General features: G+C 57.8%; 1 protein-coding gene across 5 annotated transcripts; it reads left to right on the top strand.

The window, feature by feature from the left end:
• Nucleotides 1–1,195: 1,195 nt before the first annotated feature.
• On the top strand, nucleotides 1,196–17,100 carry LMAN1L (lectin, mannose binding 1 like). 5 transcript variants are annotated; one of them, XM_034668048.1, is made up of 13 exons: nucleotides 1,196–5,184; nucleotides 8,052–8,314; nucleotides 8,428–8,535; nucleotides 8,623–8,681; nucleotides 10,039–10,147; nucleotides 10,519–10,639; nucleotides 11,433–11,488; nucleotides 12,094–12,226; nucleotides 12,536–12,687; nucleotides 13,748–13,815; nucleotides 14,664–14,787; nucleotides 15,508–15,539; nucleotides 16,828–17,100. In XM_034668048.1, the coding sequence occupies exons 1-13, from the start codon at nucleotides 4,872–4,874 to the stop codon at nucleotides 16,952–16,954; spliced, it is 1,665 nt and encodes a 554-aa protein (XP_034523939.1). In that variant the 5' UTR covers nucleotides 1,196–4,871; the 3' UTR covers nucleotides 16,955–17,100. The 5 variants fall into 5 exon arrangements, with proteins under 5 accessions (XP_034523939.1, XP_034523938.1, XP_034523937.1 ...); XM_034668047.1 differs by having other exon boundaries at nucleotides 16,825–17,100; XM_034668046.1 differs by having other exon boundaries at nucleotides 15,412–15,539.
• The last annotated feature ends 541 nt before the right edge of the window (nucleotides 17,101–17,641 follow it).

The following is a 17,641-nucleotide window of genomic DNA, read 5'->3' as shown; positions in this document are numbered from 1 at the left end:
CCCCCACTGTCCTGCTGTGGCCCGGGCTGGGCCCACGGGCCATCCTGAGCTTGGGACCCCATCCACAGGGTGATGTCTGAGAGCCCCCGCTGCCTCCCCGCCATGTTGTTCAGGCCGACAGCACAAGGAGGGCTGGAGCCCAGGATGGGGAAGGAAGCCAGGCCTGACCACATGGAAGCCCGGGCCCCTAGTTGGAGGCAAGAGAAATGTCTTAGGCCTCAGAAGTTGTTGACCCAGGAGGGTGGGAACGGGAGGCTCCGAGCTGCTGGTGGTGCTCATGGTTCACCCAACATGTAACAGCGTGGCCGCATCCCGCGTGTGGGATCCAGAGGTGGAGGGCCTTCCCCACCCCACCTTGGGGACCACAGATGAAGAATGAGGACCAGCCGTGGCATTTTCTCCCCTCACTCAGGTTGCCTAGGGTCGGTGGTCAGCGCAGAAGCTGTAAAGATTGGGGGAGGCTCATTTCATTCACTGAGACAGGCACTGGGGCGGGGGTGGGGCTTGTCCGGTGGCGGCTCTGACCCGGTCCCAGCCAGCAGGACCTGAAACCCAGAGAGTTCGGGCTTTGCCGTGTGTCTCGTGCCTGCCGCAGCCCTCTGCAGCCCAGCCGCCGGCGTCTGCCCCCAGCCCAGAGCAGCAGCCTCCTTACCGCCCACAATCCATCCCCTCTGCACAGCGCCAGCCTCATTTTTCCAAGCCCAGACCGTTCCTTCAACAACAGATATTTGAGTAGTTGCTTTGTGCTAGGACTGGGGCTCAGCAATGAGCAAACCAGACCTTGTGGAGTTTTCAGGTGGAAGGAGAATCACACAGACCACTACAAACTGATAAGTGCTATGGAAAAAACACATATGACATGGGAATCGGATCTAGTCTGTAGGTCAGGGAGGGCTTCCTGTAAGAGGCGGCATGTAAGCTGAGATCAGAAGGGTGAACAGGAGGTGTGGGGGGTGGGCTGCAGCATTCCAGAAAGAGATGCTGGGACTGGAGGGAGGGCAGCTTGTTCCAGGGTGAAGCTGTGCAGGCTTGAGGTGTAGAGGGGGAGGCCGGAGCAAGGACTGGCTTTTGTCACCCTGAGAGCCATGGGGAGCCAGTGACAGGTTCTGAACAGGAAGTTATCTTTGAAACAATCACCCTGGCTACTGGTGGAGAAGTTCCAAGGAGCACAAGGAGGACCGATCAGTGTAAGAGGATGGCAAGAGTGGATGGCCTTGGGAGGGATGGGAGAGGTCACGGAGTGAGCTTGCCAATGGCTTCATAATGCAGGTGAAGGGGGGCGCGGACAAGCAGAATGGCTGCGAGGGGAGGGGAGGACACATCATGAGTTCTATTAAGGGCGTGTTGAGTTTGAGGTGTGCCTTTGAGCTGCCAAGAGGCGATGAGTAAGTTGTTGGAACCCAGAGGCCAGAGCGGGGAATCTGAGAGATCAGTGTGTGGCTCGGGTTGGAAGCCCGGGCCAAGGAGGGGATCACTTGGGAGGACGTGCAGAAGAGAAGAGGGCCCAGGACCATGCCTGGGGGAGCTCTTTGCATTCAACGGCCAAGGAGAGGAGACTGACCAGGCAAGGCACAGAGAGGGAGGCAGCAGCCTGCCCTGCGGCAGAGGCGCGGGACAAGCCAGCAGGTCCCTTCTTCCCAGAAGACCGGAGCCTGCCCCTGGGGTTAGCCGACGAGGAGGCCGCTCGCGGTGACTTCAGCAAAACCTGAGTTTGTGGGGGTGCAATTTCTGGACCCGGCTAAGGGGTGTGAGCGCTGCGGGAAGGTCGCCAGTCTTGGGAAACTGAGCTGTAAGAGGAAAGAGGATGAGGTAGGGGTTTGAAGGTGGCAGAGGCGTGAGCAAATCTGATGCCAAAGGGAAAGACGTTTACCTTCTGGCCGTATCCACGTCTGAGGGGGCAGAAAAGGTAGCGGTGCGGGAATGGAGCGATCGAAGGGGGAGCCTCCCTTTAGAGCAGGAGGGGTGGCTGGGCGCCTGCCAGAGCACAGGGGGTGTGCCTGCAGCGGGAGCCAGCACCCGGGGAGGGAGCCAGTCAGTGCCCCGGTGATGGTCACGGGCAGACCCAGGGAGCGGGCAGGGAGCTCTGATTTAGAGTTTGCCGACATCCGTGGTGTATTCTCACTATGGCCAATGTCGAGCTACCAGCCTGACTTTGCTGGCGGGGCATTTTGACAATTGGCTCGGGTTCAGAGCCCTGCAATGGTGCGTGGCTGTGGGGTCAGGACAGAGAAGGGGCGGGGGCCAGCGGACAGGGACCCGCGGGCATGCAGGCTCACATAGCCAGGTGCTCCCAGTCTTTCCACCTGGTGGCATGCGAGCCCTCCCCCATCCATCCTTCCTTCCTTCCTTCCTTCCTTCCTTCCTTCCTTCCTTCCTTCCTTCCCTCCGTCCTTCCTTCCATTCTCTCACTTGGCCTATGGCTTTTTTGTTCCCTCCTTCCTTTTTTCTCATCCTTCTGCCCTTGCTGGCTGCTTAGCCATAGACAAGGAAAATGGAGTTCTTATCCTCATGGAACTCATGACTGATGGGGATCCCACTCAGGCTCAAGTTGGTGCCCAGAAATCTGGTGAGGTGGAGGGGGCAGGAGGCGCTCGGTGGCTTCTCAGACACCTGGACGTCGGGCAGGGACAGGGAATGAGGTGCTTCGGACAATGGAAGGGCACTGCCTGGGCAAAGGTGCCATAGCCTGGTGTGGCTGGGCCTCAGGTGCCAGTGGGGGCTTTCAGGAGCAAGCAAGGCTGGACAGAGGGCAGGACCCAGACGCCCCCCCACCCCCGGCTCTGCAGATCCCATGGGTTTAACTTTGTACAAAGATGACCAAGGGCAGTTGAAGTGTTCAGGACCAAAGAGTGATGCGGTCAGATCTGCACTGTAGAAAAATAATTCTGGCTACAGTCTGGCCCTGGGGGTGGGAGTGTCCGGAGTGGAGACAGGGAGACAGTGGGGAGGCTGCAGCTGGCCAGGCAGGAGGTGACTGGTGGGCCCCGGCTGGAGAAGCCATAGGAGGTGGAGAGGAAGGTGAATACAGTTAACATTTTACTGATCTGAGCGCTGGCTATCGGCCAGGCCCCGTTCTCAGCACGCTAGATGTATCCCTCCTGCTCCCCTCCAGTCAACTCCTGGAGATACACGCTGTTATTCCCCCATTTCACAGAGACAGGCTTGGGGATGAGAGGACCAGGTAAGGCGGTCGGAGAGTAGCAAGAGTAAATCGAAGAGCCCGCTCTGGCCTGACCGCCGTCCCTGAGACGCCAGCCCTGGACAAGGATGGGCCAGAGGTTGGAGATGAGGAGTTTGGTAGGACGTGTAGTCTGGGGCCCTCCGGGACATCCAAACAGAGATGCCCCTGCAGAGTTAGCCGTCCTTCAGGCCTGCGGCTCCGGGAGAAGCTTTGACAGTAGAGGTGTGGAGATCCTGAGCACAGCGATGTGCTGGTGGCCGTGGCCGTGGCCGTGGGCGCACTTGGCCAGGAAGCAGGTGGAGAGTGAGGAGAGGCGCAAGCACAGGGAGCTGCAGTGGGAGGGGCCGGGGAGGAAGGGCAGAGGCAAAGGAGCCGCCAGGGGCAAGGGGGAGGGGTGCTGCCCGGAGCGAGCAGGGGAAGGGGTGGAGGAAGAGGATGTTATCGGCCTTCCACACGGCAGAGGCAGGTTGAGAAGTGTCCACTAGAAGCAAAGAACGGGGTCACTATCAGGCCTGGCTGGAGCGGTTGTCATGGGGCAGCGGGGGCAGGAGCGAGAAGGCCTGAGTGGCAGGCAGGGAGCGGGGCCACACCGGGGCCTGCCTTTCCACAGCGTGGCCGAGAAGGGGGGCGGGGCGAGGGCTTACTGGTGAGAAACGAAGGTTTCCTTTTAGCGTGTCCTAAAATTTTCCACTTACCGCCTCGATTTTAATTAATTTGTAGAGCTTTGGTAACTTAATCCTACCGGGAACTTACAAAGCACAGTGAAACCTCAGCTAGCCAGAATGCTTGGCGAATGAGCCAGCCACTCTGGAAAGTGAACATTTATTTGAGTGAAAATATTTGAAACATAGGATTTCTTTTTTAAAACGTTTTCAGTATGGAAATAATCATGTAAACACATGCAGTAGAGAGGGGACTAATGAGCGTGCGCATCCCCGCCATCCAACTTGAACAGCAGCTCTAGACCAACCCTGTGCCCTCCGTGCCCCGCACCCCCAAGCTCTGAGCTCCGGGACCCTGGGAAGCAGATCCCAGACAGGATATCAGTTCATCGGTTCAGCTTTCCTACTTTTCTCTAAAAGACGAAACACTTTTTTAAAAAAATGTAACCACAGTACCATTATTACTCCTAATTACTGTCTTTAACAGTAATTCCTTATTTTAATCAAATATTCATTGTTCAGATTTCCCCCAACAGTCTCATTTTCCCCAGTGGGTTGGTTAAAATTAGGCTCCCAACAAGGTCCACACATTGCATTTAATTGCTCTGTTAGGACTGCCTTTCTTTTCTTCGTGGCATTTATGTGTGGAGGAAACCAGGCTGCTTGGAAACATGAGTGTTAGGGAATGTGGGTCTGAGCTGAGCGCCCCGGCAGAGCGAGCAGGACAGGGAAGGCCAGGGCGGGGCGGGGTGCAGGGGGCAGGGATGATGACCAGACAGTTGGGACACCTGTCTGTGGGAAGGAGGCAGGAGGCGGAGGCCCGTCCTGAGCAAGGGGAGAGGACAGGGCTGCTGAGGGCCGGGGCCTGTGCTCATGATCCCTGAGGCCTCATGGCTGCTGGAGCTGAGGGAAGGTGGGAAGATGGCCTGAGCCCAGGAACAGGGGCAGAACCAGGAGCGTGAGAGGTCAGGGGTCAGGCTGGAGATGAGGGAGGGGCTGGGCCTGAGGTCAGGCCTAGAAGGAACAGGATGTCTGTGTCAGGGATGAAGGGAGAGGACAGAGCCAGAAGCCAGCTCCTCCCCACCTGGCCCAGTCCCCGGAGCCCCTCCCTGGCCTCCCAGCTGCAGCTCCTCCCTGGGGCCCGGACACCAGATCCCTTCACAATGCTGGTGGTCGGCAGCCCCAAGCCCTGGCGCTGCCTTCTCCTCCTCCTGCTCCTGGGCCCCCACAGCCCTGAGGGGGCCAGTCCCCCTCAGAGAAGGTTTGAGTATAAGCTCAGCTTCAAAGGACCAAGACCAGCGTTGCCCAGGGCAGGAATACCCTTCTGGAGTCATCATGGAGGTGAGGTGTGGGGTGGGGACCAGCTGGAGGGGCTGACCAGCTCTAGGTGGCTGTGACTTGGGGTTGAGTGGGCCTGCTGGTACGAGCCACTACCCAAGAGGGGCCCAGACCTGAGGCAGGCAGTGCCCTCAGCCCCAAGACCCCTCCCAGGCTTCTCTCCTCCACCCACCGCAACCCCACCCCAATCCACCAGTCTCCGTTTCTCCTCTCGGCCTCTCTCTTTCTCCGCCCCAGGACTTCTCTTTTCCTTTTGCCTCTCTTTGGACCCCCTCTTCTTCCTCTGCCTCTTGGACCCATAAGCACACACATGCTCGCTCACACGCTGCGTCCCACACAGACACAAGGCATCGTGAACCAGCACCAGCCTCCCTTCTCCCTGCTCCTTGCCTCCAGGCCTGTGGCCATCCATGAGAAGGGGGGGGGGTCCCAAAGGGAGCTACCTGACCAGCTGCTTTGCCAGAGGGCACCAGCTCCGCCCTGTGTGTGTGTTGGGTGGAAGCAGGCATGAGAGGATCTTAGCTTCAGGAACTTCCAAACCCAGGCCCATAGAGTCTGTCTTCTACTTGATCTCATTCGAAAAGGATTTGTTTCCCTGATGTGGGGCTCAGTCTCACAACCCTGAGATCATGACCTGAGCCGAAATGACACTTAACCCACCCAGGCGCCCCTCAACAGGCTTTCTGAGGACTTACAAGGACCCATGCAGTACAGAGGATCTCAAATTAGGAATGAACAAGACTAAGGCAGAGGCTGCCTAAGGCTGAGGCTGATGAGTCCAGAACATGGCTTGTCACCAAAACATGCTGTGTGGTCTGCCCAACCTTCAGAGTTGGGCCATGGATCTGGTTCAGAGCCACCTAGCAGGCAAAGCAAAGAGAGAAAGCAGATCCACTATGTATTTCTGTGTCTATGGGATGGAAGTGCTGAGGAAGGGCATGATTTCTGACTGAGATCAGAACAAATATCCCTGCAAGATGACAGGCCCTGTCAGAAAGGTCTTTGGCCCAATACTTCCCTCACAGAGGCACAGGAGGTAAGCAAAGAAAGGGGCCAATTCTCACAGCACCAAGCCAGGCCCTGTCTCAGGCCTACGATGGCAGGGCCTGTATAACACTTCCTGCTCTGGGCCCGGTCGAGTCTGGAGTGTCCCAGACCATATGTCTGGGGAGCAGAGGAACATTCTCCAAGATCACGCAGTGATATGCTTCCTGTCCATTCATTCATTCACTCATCCTTTCATCAGACTTCCACCACCATGCCCCTCTGTGCTCGGCCCAGAGACACTGGCTGTCAGACTCAAGGAGGCCGCAGTTTGGGATGAGGTCTACATAAAGCTGCGTGCATAAGTGTCTTACTCGGTGGACAATCCCTGCCTCCTGCAAGTCACTTCAGAGGCAGTGGTGGCTTCAAAGGGCCCCCAGGACATCTGGCCTTGCAGCCTCTGAGCCTCCCCACCCCCAGCCCTGGCCTTGCTGAGCAAACAGCCTGGATTAGCAGTCTCCGGAAAGTCCTGGCAAGGCCTGGGCCTTGGGCCAGGTTCCAGGCTGGCAGGCCATAGGGGTGGAGAGCCAGCTGGGGTGAGGCCTCTGATCTCTCTTCCCGGATTCCTGCCAAGCCTGCCTCAGTTTCTCTCCCTTTTCCCTCCTCCTCCCAGACAGGCCTCCACTTAGCCACAACCCCTGAGAAATCACACACACAGACACACACACACACACACACACACACACACACTCCATCCTCCACCCTTTCCTCACGGTCCTGCCCGCCTGTCCCCACCTTTGCTTTTCTTACCTTGGAATGTCCCTTAGGTCCCCCCACCAGGAAGCACCCGGCCTCATTTGGCCATCCTGGAGTCCCTCCATGCTTCCACGGCCTGGAGGCCTGAACCCCAGCATGGCTGTTCTCGCAAAGGGCTCTGCTGTGTCCTGTGGCCTTGGGCATGTCCTTTTCCTTTGCCTGAGGCCTGTTTCCTCACCTGAGACACAAAAAGGGGTAGACACAAATCTCTCCTGTGGTGGAAAAAGCTGACACTCGAACAACGCAGGGGTTAGGGGCACTGAGCCCACACACAGCGGAAAATTAGGGTATAACTTGTGACACCTCTAAAACCTAACTGTTATTAGCTTGACCAGAAGCCTTCCCGATACACAGTCAAGTAACGCATCTTTTGTATGATGTAGACATTATATACTGGATTCTTATAATAACGTAAGCCAGAAAGAGGAAAGTTGTTATCAAGAAAATCGTAAGAAAGAGGGCGCCTGGGCGGCTGAGTCCGTTAAGCACCAGACTCTTGGTTTTGCCTCAGATCATGATCTCAGGGTCCTGGGATCGGGCTCCACACTCAGCGCGGAGTCTGCTCAAGATTCTTCTGCTTCCCTAACCCTCCGCCACTCCTCCTTCCCCTGCTCACACTCATGCTCTCTCACACTCTCTCTCTCTTAAATAAATAGATTTTTAAAAAGAAGAAGAGAGAAAATCATAAGGGAGAGAAAATACATTTGCAGAGTCATACTGCATTTATCGAAAGCATTCGTGTCTAAATGGACCCGTGCAATTTGAAGCTGTTGTTCAAGGGTCAGCCACCCTTAGGAATCAGATGGAGCTGAGTTCCAATCCATTTAGTTCCTTAACTTTTCTGAGCCTCAGTTTCCTCATGTGTAGAATGGGGTCTTTTAAAAGCAGGCCACACAGATTTGTGGTGAGGCTTGCGTGAGAAGGTAGGTAAAGCCCCCCCCCCCCCGTGGGTCAGGCATCCGCTGCCCTGCCCTGGCAAAGCCTCCCCCCTCCCCGGCTGTGCTGGGCTCCTTCTCCCCCTTCTTCAGCGGGTTCCCATGTCCAACAGCTGGCCTGTTATTTACTGGCAGGCCTTGATGTTACCTCCTTCCACCCCCCGGCCCTGCCCCGGCCAGGGAGAGCATGCTGCGGCAAGAGGGGACGGTGGGGCCCCGGGCCTGAGCTGCCCTGGTCCACAGATGCCATGCTGGGCCTGGAAGAAGTGCGGCTGGCCCCATCCTTGCAGAACCGCAGCGGCGCCGTGTGGAGCAGGGTCCCTGTCCTCTTCTCGGCCTGGGAGGTGGAGGTGCAGATGCGGGTGACTGGGCCGGGGCGCCGGGGAGCCCAGGGCGTGGTGAGTGGCCCCTAACCAAGGCCCGGCAGAGGGGGTGAGGCAGGGAGGCGGGTGGTGAGCCCGAGGTTCCAGCGTCCCGAGGGACCCCGGGCTGAGCGGCTGGGGACCCGCAGGCCGTCTGGTACAAACGCGGCAGGGGCCAAGTAGGCTCCGTCCTGGAGGGGCCAGCCTCGTGGGACGGCATCGGCATCCTCTTCGACTCCTTGGCCGAGGATGCCCAGGTGAGTGGTGATCTCCTGCCCCCCCATCTACACCATCACCCTCCTCCCTGTGCCCGCGGCTCAGGCTGCTCGTCACCTCCCGTGCAGAACAGCCCCGCCGTCCGCGTGCTGGCCAGCGATGGGCACACTCGCTACGAGCCTCGTGGGTAAGGGCCTGTCTGGACTGACCCCCACCCCTCTCCTGGGCCATGAGGGCCTCAGCGGTGACCCACACCGCCGCCGACTCGGGCCCCTGCCTCAGCCTCTGACGGAGACCCCCCACCCCGCCAGGGCTGTGCCCTCCACCGGCCTCTTCTCTGAGCTACTGGCGGCTGCCCGGGAACTCCCCCCCACTTGGTCCCAGCTGGGCCTCCTCTGGGGTGGGGGCCAGAGCTCGCCTGTGCTTCCCAGGAACTGCCCCACCGAGTCCTCAATTCATTCAACCTCACAGCCTCCCCCATCCCCCCGCTTGGGGAGGCAGGGTGTGAAATGACTCAGGGCGGAGGCTGTGCCGAGCACTGTCACTCACAGCATCTCTTCTGGTCAGCAACACTTTGGAGAGGGGGTTATTAGTCCCCAATTACAGTCGAGGATGTTGAGGCCCGGAGAGGTGGAGTGACTTGCCCGAGGTCAATCCGCTGCGTGCGGAGCTGGAGCCGATGTTTGAGGCCAGATGGCCACGCCCTGCCCCTGCGCCGGCCACCGGCCTGCCCGCACCTTCCCTTTCTCCCGGATGACGTGGCTGCCCATCCCTCCTCGGAGCCGGGCCGTCCGCCAGTGTCTCTCAGCGAATGCCCCTGAGCTCATAACAATTAGAATAATTGCTAGCACTTACGGAGCAGGGCTTACCTGGGTGCCTGGCACAGCGCCAAGCACTTGGCATTCGCTGTCTCAGTTAAGCCTCATAACAATGTTATGAGGTAAATTATTATCCTCATTTTCAAGATGGGGCAACTCAGGTCTGGAAGGCTGTGGTAATTTGCCCAAGGTCACACGGTGCTGGCTGGAGCTGGGGCTCCTCCCCGCGACGTGCCACCTCCCTCTGGGCGGAAGGTCTGTGTGCCTGTGTGCCCAGAGACACTCAGGACCTCTCGGGCCATAGGCCTTGTCTCGTGTTGGCCATCCTGAGTCTGTCCTGCTGCTTTGAGTTTGGAGAAGCCTTGCGCAGAGGCGCAGGGGGACATGGAGGTTGGAGGAGGCAGTGGGCCTGGGGGACTGAGGGCAGAACTCCAGCGTTGGTCCTGGCTCTGTCCCCCGAGGGAAGAGTCACAGGAAGGCCTGGGCCTCTTCTCTAAACTCCAAGTCCCAGCACTCTGCCAGGCAAGGCTTGCTTTCCCGCTCCTCTCTCTTCTGCTGAAGAAGCAGACTGCAGCTAGGGAGACTCACGCTAGACCACAGAGACCTGTCCCGTCCCGGGTCACCCAGTGGGGAGGGTGGTGGTGCCGTAGGCCCGCGCAGAGCAGCCCCTGGGACCACCCCCACTGGCCATGCCTTGGGTCCCACGTGGCCGGGCTGGATTCCAAGTGCCCACAGGGACGGAGCCAGCCGGGTGCTAGGCTCCTGCCACTGGGACTTCCGCAACTTGCCGTACCCCTTCAGAGCACGGATCGCCTACTGGGGGCAGAGGCTGCGCGTGAGTAGCCCCTCCTGCTTTTGCAGAGGCTCTGGGCAGGGAGGGGCAGAGCACAGGCTCAGAGCTCCAGGGGTGCTATGTGAGCACGATGACCCCAACAGACCAGTGCCCGTGACACCACACAGGGTCCCTGGCACACACGGGGACCTTCCTCCCTGCACAGACCGCTAACTCCCACAGCACACACTTACGAGGGCTAGCGTGAGACCAGGTGAGCGTGTCCCCCCACGCCATTCTGACACCGAGCCCCGGGGCCGCCTTTAGAACCCGGGGAGCCAGTGAATCAGAGGTGGGGACAATGCCCTGCTGCTGGGGTCAGGGGAGAGGAGGGGGTTCCATGCCCAAGGGGCTCAGTCCTCTGTGACCCTCAGGTGTCCCTGAACAGTGGCCTCACTCCCAACGACCTAGATGAGGTCTGCGTTGACACGGGTCCCCTGCTTTTGGCTCCTGGAGGTTTCTTTGGGGTCTCGGCAGCCACCAGCACCCTGGCAGGTGAGGGCCTTCTGGGCAGGTGAGAGCAGAGGAGTGGGTACCTAATGACCCATGACCCACCCTGACCACACCTTCTAAAGAGCTCTGGGTGTGGGCCAGCCACTTCCTGTCTATGTGGCCTGGGGAGTCATGCACGAGCCCTCTCTGGGCCTCTGTTACCATCAGGGAAGCTCATGTCTGCCATGCAGAGCTACCGAAAGTCTCAAATAGGATACAGCACAAGAAGTCTTTATTCCAGTGCACCTAGCTGGGAACTGTGGGGCGAGTGGAAGAGGGAGAGCCAAGAGGGGTGTTTAGGGAACTGGAGCAAAAGGATGCAACATAATGAAGAGTCCACAGACGGACCCACAGCTGGCAGGGTGCGATCTGAGAGTGGGAGCTCTTGAAGGCCAGGGCTTTGGTCTTTAGACTCCAGGCACTAGGGAGCCATGGAAGGTTTCTGAGGAGGAGAGTGACATGCCATGCTGAGGAGGTGGCCATTACCTGGTTGCCTCTGCCAGTAGCAGCCACGCTGCAGGGCCTGAGGGTGTCACTCAGTCTGTTGCCCTGGCTCTAGCCACTCACTGTGGGCCCACCTTTGGCTCTGTGTGGGGGTCAACACTCACAGTCCCCCATTTGCTTGTCTGACCCTCACACATTTCCTATGAAGTGAGCAAGACGAGGGATAGAGCTGCTCAAATCACCCAGATCTGCCTGCCTGGAATATAATGGAGTCTGGCAGGGTGGGGGCTGAGTAAGTGGGCAGAGGGGTGGAGGGGGGTGTCTTACCTTCCCTCCTCTCCCCCCTTTCCAGATGACCATGACATCCTGTCCTTCCTGACCTTCAGTCTGAGTGAACCGGGTCCGAAGGTGATGCCAGCCCTGGGCCGGCCTTCAGGGGAGAGCAGGGGGAGAGACAGCCCAGGGACCCCTCCCAGCCCCGGATGCTTCTGGTCACGTCCTGTGCAGTCAGCCCTGTCATTCCAGCCTTTATATCTACTGCTATCTCTCTATCTCTCTGAGCTCTGCCCAGGCCAGGCCTTGTTCTGGGCTGTACTGGGGGCCAGAGGTGAACTAAGAGCTAGGCGCTGTCCCAAAGCAGCTCCCCAGCTGGCTGGGAGAGCACAGAAGAGGGGTCCTGACCCCCCAGGAGGAGCAGGGAGGGCCACCTATTAGACACTGGCTGGAAAGGGCTGGAAAGGGCTGGAAAGGGCAGAGAGGTAGCTGAGTGGAGCAGCAGCAGGGACAAAGGTCTGAGTCCTGAGAGAGCTGCTGGAGCCGGGCAGCGGCAGGAGCGAAGGGTGTGGGGATCTGCTGCAGCCCGCAGGGCCTGGTGGCTGAGCACAGGGAGACCCAGCAGGGGTCCTGTGATGAATGTTTGCTCCAGCAGGGGGATTGGAGGCCCTGTGGGAAAGCTCCCCTCACCCGCAGATCTCCCATGGGTTTCAGGCCTGAGTTCTGTCTTCTTTTCCCAGCCTCCCGCCCAGCCCTTTCTGGAGATGGAGGAGCTCCGGCTGGCGAGGCAGCTGGAAGGGCTTCGGGCAAGGCTGGCCCTGGGCACCAGGGAGGATGTGATTCCACAGCTGAGCTCCGAAGCGCAGGAAGAGGGTAGGGACCCAGGGAGCAGGCAGGTGGGGCAGGGGTCCGTTTGAATATCACAGGATCCTCTTCCCTTCGGACCAGGAGCCCTTTAAATAATGGGGAGAGGAAGGTCTGTGGAGGCCGCATCTAGCAGGCCCTGGGTCCCAGGTGCTCCGTCCTAACCCCACCCCACCACCCACACATATCTTTCCAGCAGAGAGTCTTGGAAGCAGAAGCCATGCCTTTCTGCTCCCCCTCTCCAAGGAGCCCCCAAAAGATAGGATCTGCTACCCCACTGCTGCTGGCTGCCTGTCACAGCTCTGCCCCAATCTCCAGGGGAAAGAAGCTTTGGCCTGGAGGAGACGCTGGGCAGACACCGCCAGATCCTGCAGGCTCTCCAGGGTCTGTCCAAACAGGTGGCCCAGGCTGAGAGGCAATGGAAGAAGCAGCTGGGGTCCCCGGGCCACGCCAGGCCTGCGGGAGCCTGGGTGAGTGGCCCCTGGGGCACCCAAGGCCCTGCCTGCAGGCCTGGAAAAGCACGCTCCCTCAGGCACTGGGCCCCTGGTACCGGCAGGCTCCCTCTGCCCAGAAGGAGGAGCAAATGCTATACTTAGGAACTCGTCTCCCCCAAGGTCTGGAGGGAAAGGAGAGCGGGGTGCTGTGCTGCAGGTGGCAGGACAGGGTGGAGCGGCCAGGCAGGGGAGCGGGCGGAAGGGTAGCCCCGCACAAGCACATGCCCAAGGATCCATGCAGCTGGGGCTGGGGAGAGGCGATGCCAGGTATTTGGACACGGGCTGTAGACAAGTGCCAAAATAGACTGAGCGCTAATTTGCACGTAGCTCCACATGTGATTTGATTCACATACTCTTGCTTAATGCTCAGATACGCCAGAATCCTTGTTTCATCTCCCCTGCCATCCTGGCTTCTCCTCCAAGGAGCCATGCCCTGTGGCACGCCCAGCCTGGGGCCTGAGAGCTGGACTCAGTCAAGATGTTAGATGCCGAGCAGAAGAGGCCCATGGCTCCTGGGAGCTCTGCTGGGCTCTGTCAGCGCAGGCCTTTCATCTTGTGTGCTCAGGCCAGAGCAGCTGAGGCTGGGCTGCTGGAGGGGGGAGGAGGGGAAGGGGCTGCGCTCCAAGGCTAGGCCTCTCTGATCCTACTTCCAGGCTCAGAACTCCTCCTGCCAGATTCTATCCATCCCAGAGAGGGGCGGTCAATTCTCCAGACCACTCAGCAAGACAGAGGCCCAAGCATTGAGAGTTATTCGGCACTGGCCTCATCTTGGCCTGTGCCCTGGGGGGTAGTAGGTAGGAGAGGACAGAGAACCCATGACCCTTAGGGAGAGGGGTTTGGCAGGGGAGGGAATCCAGAAGGCCAGCTAGACAGGGGAGAAACTCAGTGTGTCAATTATGTCCAAACTGACGAGGGGCCAGGTAAGCTGGCAAGGCCTTCCAGAAGGAAAAGGGCTGCAGTGTCCTTGGGGAAGAGGGACTCTGAGAAGAGAGGGGCTCTGCCATGGGCCCTAGAGGACAGGGCGACCCTCCTGCAGGATTCTGCCAAGGTCAGCGCCCTGCTCCATGGACAGAGAACTCTACTCCAGCACCTGCAAGAGATGAGGTAAGGGTACCTGAGAGGAGGGGCCATGGGAGAGGGGCAGAGAAGCCCTGCTCCACGCACTCGCTCAGCCTCAAGTTCCTCCCTTGGCCCCTTATTCCTTTCCTCACTTCCTGAGTATCTGGCACCAAGTCTGGCACATGGGGAGGGGCTGGGACAGAGTTAGGTCTATCCACTTGATCTGAACTTAATTGAATCAAGTTTAAAGTTTGAAATTCCTAGTTTAGAAGTAACTCTCCCTGGGAGGGGCCCCTCATGAGAGCCCCTATCAGACACCCCACCTCCCCAGGGAGGGTTGGTAAATCCGAGCCCTCCTTCAGTGACAGCTCCTGGAGGAAACAATAGCCAAGATCAGGCCCAGCTGAAGGGGCGGGAAGTCCCTGACTTCTTTTTGCGCCCCTCCAGCCCCCTACCATCCCACTTTAAGCCAAGCCTCAGGAGTTACCCATAGAGTTCTGGGGACAGGAAGGTCACCTTGATGCCATGGAAGAGGAAAGCTTCAGGCTGGATGCTGGATTCTGGGTCCCATACCACATCTAGACACTGGGGGGGGGGGAAGATGGGAAGAGGGAGAGGAACTAAATCCCCTGGGGGCTGGCTATGGAAAGCAGAGCCCGAGGAGCCTAGAGTTGAGACAAACAACTTTAGGGAGACCTTTCTCTGAGCTAAAGCTCTCTGAGGATACAGGAAGAAGGTCTGGGGTAAGAAGACCAACCCCTAAGAAGGGGCCCTATGGATGGTGCCTGTTTCGCACCAGGTGCTGCCATTAGGGATTATGAGAAATGGTTAGGAGGTTTGGGTGCGACCAGAAGGCGTAACGAGTCATCTCCCTTGGTTTCCACCCCCATCAGGGATGCAGCTGCCCACGTGGCCTCAAGAGCCCAGCTCTTCTATCTGCCTGTGGGCACCAAGCATCATTTCTTAGAGCTGGATCGGATCCTGAGCCTCCTGCAGAAGGACCTTCAGGGCCCACTGGTAAGAGGGAAGGGAGGGGTACCATGAGGACCCCATCCTTGAGGTCCGGGCTCAGCCCCCTTCCTCTAGCACTTCTGCATCCCCAGGCCCTCCTGCCCTTGTGCCCCCCTCCTGGGACTGCTGATAGGCACACCTGTGCCTGTGTCTGTGATATAGTTCTTATCTTCTCTCTGCTCTCTGGACGGTCCCATAGACTCGCGATGCCAGCAGGGCCCTGGAGACCCTTGGGTCCAACCCCCTTCAGTGACCAGAAGGGAAACAGGAGTACTCAGACTCAGTGGTGAAGCCCTCCCTTCCCTGTGCCCCATCTTGCTCTTACCTTTGCCCTCACCATTATCCTGTCTTTCGCTCTCTGCTTCTCTCTTTCTCATCTCTAGACCCTTCGGAGCCCTGATGATCCTAGGCCCTAGACCTTCCCAGCTGTTCCCACAGATGATGGAGCCATGGAAGCTAGGGTGGGGGATGCAGCTTTGTACTCTGACCCCTCTCCAAGTTCCCTGGTGAAAGGCAGGGTGCCCCAAGCGTGGTGAAAGGAGGTAGAGCCCACACATGGCCCAGATTCCAGGTCCCCTTTTTCCTTTTGGGTAAGAAGCCGCTCCAGGACTTTAGAATGTCCCCTTTCAGAAAGCAGCAGCCAAGAACCCCCGCCCACCTGGCCAACGTCCAGGGGCCTCCTCATGCCTGCGGCCCAACATCTTCTTGTTCTTCCTCCTCCTTCAGACTCTAGGCTTCTTCTGTTACGTGCACTTCAGGTGGGTCTTCCCATGGGTAAGTCATCCTACACCTACCTGGCATCGCTTAATTCTGGGTCATAGCCACTTAATTTGAGAGACGGGGCACTGAGGTCCAGGGGGAATAGGCCTGGTCTACCAGCTGGCAATGAGCAGCACCGAGGCTAGGACCCATTTTTCTTTCTTTCTTTCTTTCTTTTTTTTTAAAAAAGATTTTATTTATTCATTTGACAGAGAGAGAGACAGCTAGCGAGAGAGGGAACACAAGCAGGGGGAGTGGGAAAGGAAGAAGCAGGCTCCCAGCGGAAGAGCCCGACGTGGGGCTCTATCCCCGAACTCCAGGATCACGCCCTGAGCCAAAGGCAGACGCTTAACGACTGAGTCACCCAGGCGCCCCTAGGACCCATTTTTCTGATAGGCTCTACTGACCACCAGCTTAACTGCTGGCCCCGTCTAAGTCCTGCCCTCACAGAACTTACTTGCTGGTGTGAGAAACTGTTGAGTAACTGATAGTTATGTGATCAGTGCCATAATGGCAGGAAGCTCAGGGGCTATGACAGTACAGGAAAAAAGCACTTGACCCAGCTTGAGACGATCAGGGCATTGACCTGGAAGGGACATTGGATATGGGTCATCAAGGTAACTAGAAGTTTTCCAGACTGTCAAGATAAGTAAAGGCATCAATGCAGAGGAACAGCATAAGAAAAGTCACAGAAGCATGAAAAAAACACAGCATTCTGGAGAAAAAGTGGCAAGTTCAGTATTGTCAAAGCAAAGTGTGGGATCAGTTTGTGAAACTGGGCAAAGAGAATTTACAGGGTGGCGGGAGATCACTAATTCTGTTTGGTGGGTGTTTGTTGAATGAATGAAGCATTTAGAGATGGAGAGTGTGCCAAGGTGCTCAGAAATGGGGCTGACAGTCCTTACTGGTGGAATTTTAAGACAAGAAGAATCAGTGTCATCTGGGGTGGTCCCAGGGGAGAAGTGAAGTGTGCTGAGCTTTAAAAGTAGAGTAGAAGAGAGGACAGCCTCCAGGTGAGAACAGCAAAGGTATAAAGTGGAAATGATCATAAGCTTATGCATTATGTAGGCTTGCAATGGCGGCCATAAGCCTGGAGCCACCTGGACAAACCTTGAATCCCAGGGGAAGAATGTGGTCCTGATGGGGCAGGCCAAGGGAGCCATAAGAGGTCCTAGAACAGGGGAGGCTGTAGTGGAGAGATGCTAGAGAGGTGAGTGTGGGAGCCTGGTCTCAAGAGCCCAAAAGGCAGAAATCCAAGTAACCTTCTTCTCCTTTCCCTGGCAGTAGGCAGGAGCTGGACAAGAGCCTTTGGGACCGTTTGTCCCCAGGCAGCCCTCTGTGTCCTGCACCACGCATCTCTGAGGCCCTGGGGGTTCTGAGGAGGCAGCCTTTCTCCCCTAGCATGCGTGCATGACTCACCTGAAAGCCCTGAAGGAGATGGATGGTATCTAGAGGGTACAGAGTTTGGCCAGTACCCTCTCATTCTGGGTGCCCAGCTCCTGCCCACACCTTAGCTTTTGGGGAGCTCCAATCTTATTAAAGCTGATTTACATCTCCCCATGCTTCGATATGCTCATTACCTTCTGACTTCTCCGTAATCTTTCTGAAGTCTTCCACCTTCTCTGGTCAGGTAGCTGACAGTGAGCTCCAAGCAGGCAAGGAGGTCAAGGACTGGCTTGATTGCCAAAAGACCAGATACCCCACAAGCCTTGAGCCCTAGAGGATGGAGGGAGAGGAAGTCACAACCGTATATAATTCTATCCCCAAATTCACCCAGAACAAAGAGTAATATCTCCAGGTGTCCTTCCTGGCTCAGCCCCGCCAGCATCACCATGAACAACCCTCTCCCTCCACTTCTTGCAGCTCTAGGGGTCAGAGGGGCTGGCATGTGACAGAGAACTCTCAGGCAACCCATGGAGATATAATGGGATTCCCGTTTTCTGCTCTTCCCTTTCCCAGCTTCCAGCTCTGTGAGCAGCTGCTGGGGCAGTGGTTGGGGAGGATGGGGTAGAGCCCAGGGCTGGATCTTTGCCCCTTGAAACCACCAGCCGAAATCCTGGCTATCAGCGACCTGGGAGAGGAGGGAGTACTGGAGAGTAGG

The sequence above is a fragment of the Ailuropoda melanoleuca genome, chromosome 9 (assembly GCF_002007445.2).
Source record: "Ailuropoda melanoleuca isolate Jingjing chromosome 9, ASM200744v2, whole genome shotgun sequence".
NCBI lineage: Eukaryota > Metazoa > Chordata > Mammalia > Carnivora > Ursidae > Ailuropoda > Ailuropoda melanoleuca.
Note: the sequence above shows the minus strand (reverse complement) of the source record. Positions and strands in the feature narration are given on the sequence as shown.

What these genes read in the sequence shown, in the direction of transcription:
- LMAN1L (XM_034668045.1), top strand. Translation starts at nt 4,872, where the DNA reads ATGTCTGTGTCAGGGATGAAGGGAGAGGACAGAGCCAGAAGCCAGCTC. An exon ending in GCCGGGGAGCCCAGGGCGTG is followed by an intron (nt 8,315 to 8,427) that starts GTGAGTGGCCCC and finishes GGGGACCCGCAG; the next exon opens with GCCGTCTGGTACAAACGCGG. An exon ending in AGGACCTTCAGGGCCCACTG is followed by an intron (nt 14,788 to 15,411) that starts GTAAGAGGGAAG and finishes GTCCCCTTTCAG; the next exon opens with AAAGCAGCAGCCAAGAACCC.